The sequence below is a fragment of the Monopterus albus genome, unplaced genomic scaffold (assembly GCF_001952655.1).
Source record: "Monopterus albus unplaced genomic scaffold, M_albus_1.0 scaffold457.1, whole genome shotgun sequence".
Classification (NCBI taxonomy): Eukaryota; Metazoa; Chordata; class Actinopteri; order Synbranchiformes; family Synbranchidae; genus Monopterus; species Monopterus albus.
In genome coordinates this window covers 237593-239669 of record NW_018128337.1, presented here as the reverse complement: position 1 = coordinate 239669, position 2077 = coordinate 237593, and the positions used below count along the sequence as shown (strand labels likewise).

Below are 2077 nucleotides of genomic sequence, written 5' to 3'. Positions count from 1 at the left end.
GTGTGGGTCTCTGGGACCCTGTTTTATGGCGGGCAGCCATTGTGCTGCCTGCCTGTCGAGTAGTGGCTGTCTGACTGACTGAGCCTTTGGTTGCTGCAACTCCAACAACACCTTCAATTTTGGCACTCTGTGTCATCATCCTGTTTTGCGTTTCCTTTGATAGATGCTGTGCCGCATGAATTCCTGGCATTCTTGGATCACTCCCTGTTGTGGAGAAGGACATAGGTGCAGTAACCTGTGTTGGGCTTGAGCCAGGGGTTAGGACAGTTCCTGCTTCAAGATGATGTTTACCATCAGGCTGAGAGGCACCTTTTTGTAGGTTTACCGTTTGTCCTTGCCTCTGCATGAGCTGTGCTTTCTTCATCATCTCCTCATAGACCTCCTCTGCACTTTTCAATGTTTTATCAGATAGTGACATTGCTGAGGTTTTTTCTGTGGGGGAGTACAGGGATGTGAAGGTTGGAAGGTTATATTCATTTCCTGATTTGTAAAGTTTTCCACCAATCATCTCAAAGGACTCTACCTCAGAGTCCATAGAAGGTGAATATTCAGAACATGATGATCTGTGAAGTTCCTCCATCTCTGCAGCCTGTCTCAGCTCCTCTGTTGGTGATGCATCTTCAATAGGAGAGAGATTACTTGGGGGAGTTTTGGATCTTTCCCTGCGTCTCTGTGCCCGTAACTCCTCTTTATCCCTCTTAGTTTTTCGAGCAGTACTTCGGATTCTCTGTTGCTCTAGATCTCTCATCTGCTCCTGTTCTCTAAGTAGTTCTTCCTCCTCTCTGAGCTCATCCTCCTCAGATGAGTCCTCAATGGTGGGCAGCAATGGCCCATGGGAACGATGTCGGGCCTTCCTCTGCTGCTTTGCCTCTTCTAGTCTTGCTCTGCGACTAGGGCTGCTGTCACTGTCATCCTCCATGGATGACACAGATGTGGGTGATGTTCCAGAGGTGTAACTGGGAGTGGTGGCAGGCAGAGTAGATGAATATTCCCCCTTGGAACGCTCTTCTGGAGAACCAGTAAGACTCTCCATCTCTAGCTCTGGCTCTCGTAGGTCATGCTCCGTACTGAGTTCCATGTCTCGGTTGTAGCTGTTGGTGTTATTCAGCTCAATGGTTTTAAAGCGCCGAAGGCCTCCAGCCATTACAACATCGTCCTCCTCATTTACCTTATATGCACTCTCTGATACCTTGGCGTCATCCTCAAAACTGTTAGAATGGTGAGACAGCCGTCGTCTCTCTTTGCTCAAATCCCCACTGGTTTTATGTCCCCTTTTAGTTTTCTGGATTCCATATTCTTCTGTCTCATCTTCATCAGCACTCATTTCCATAATTTGCCTCCTCATGAACTCCTCATCCGTTAAATCTTTATGTGACTTCTTCTGTCTTACTGGCAATGGTGAGAGACCACTTTCACTGCTGTCTTCCACATAATCATGACGAAGCTTACAACTGAGGTCATCCTCTGATTCATCCCTTGCTGCATCATCATCAGGACTGTAGTCACGGTCCTGCCCAACTGACAGCGAATGTGGTCTGTGCGTCTGGTCTGAGCCAGTCTGTGACTCTAGCAGAGGCTTCATGGAGCTTTCTAGCATGGTGATCTCTGTGGGGATGGAAGCACCTTTTTCACTGAGCTTGGTTCCTTCTTCCCGGATCTGGCCTGTAATTTCCCCTTGAGAGCTGGAGATCCCATCTGAAGAGTATCCAGTATCACTTAAACTCAGTGTACTTGATTTGTTGTAATCCTAAAGAAAGAGAGAAAGAGGAAGAGAGGTCAGAAGCCAAAAAAGGCATTGTTCTATCCTAAATTAATTATGGCAAGGTCTATTACAAGCCTCAGTGCACACCTGTCCCTCTATTTCATCAGACTCATCAGCAGTGACATTTTATGAGCATTTTAAATAATAGGAAGCTAAATTAATGCACTTGACCTAATACAGATTAAATTGTCCCTAATACTAAAATATTAGAAAATAATTAGATTGCAAAGAGCAAACCCTTAATCCAACAAACAATCACTTAAAGTAACACTTTAGGCTAAAATCAACCCAAATATTTACTGCAGATAAACTTGG

The 2077-nt window shown here is 45.4% G+C and overlaps 1 protein-coding gene across 1 annotated transcript in view; it reads right to left on the bottom strand.

Moving 5' to 3' along the window:
- bsnb (bassoon (presynaptic cytomatrix protein) b) overlaps nucleotides 1-2077 on the bottom strand; it is a 65625-nt gene that overhangs the window by 14568 nt on the left and 48980 nt on the right. Inside the window, 1 exon segment of the mRNA XM_020587428.1 lies at nucleotides 53-1747. Coding sequence (XP_020443084.1) covers nucleotides 53-1747 — 1695 coding nt within the window.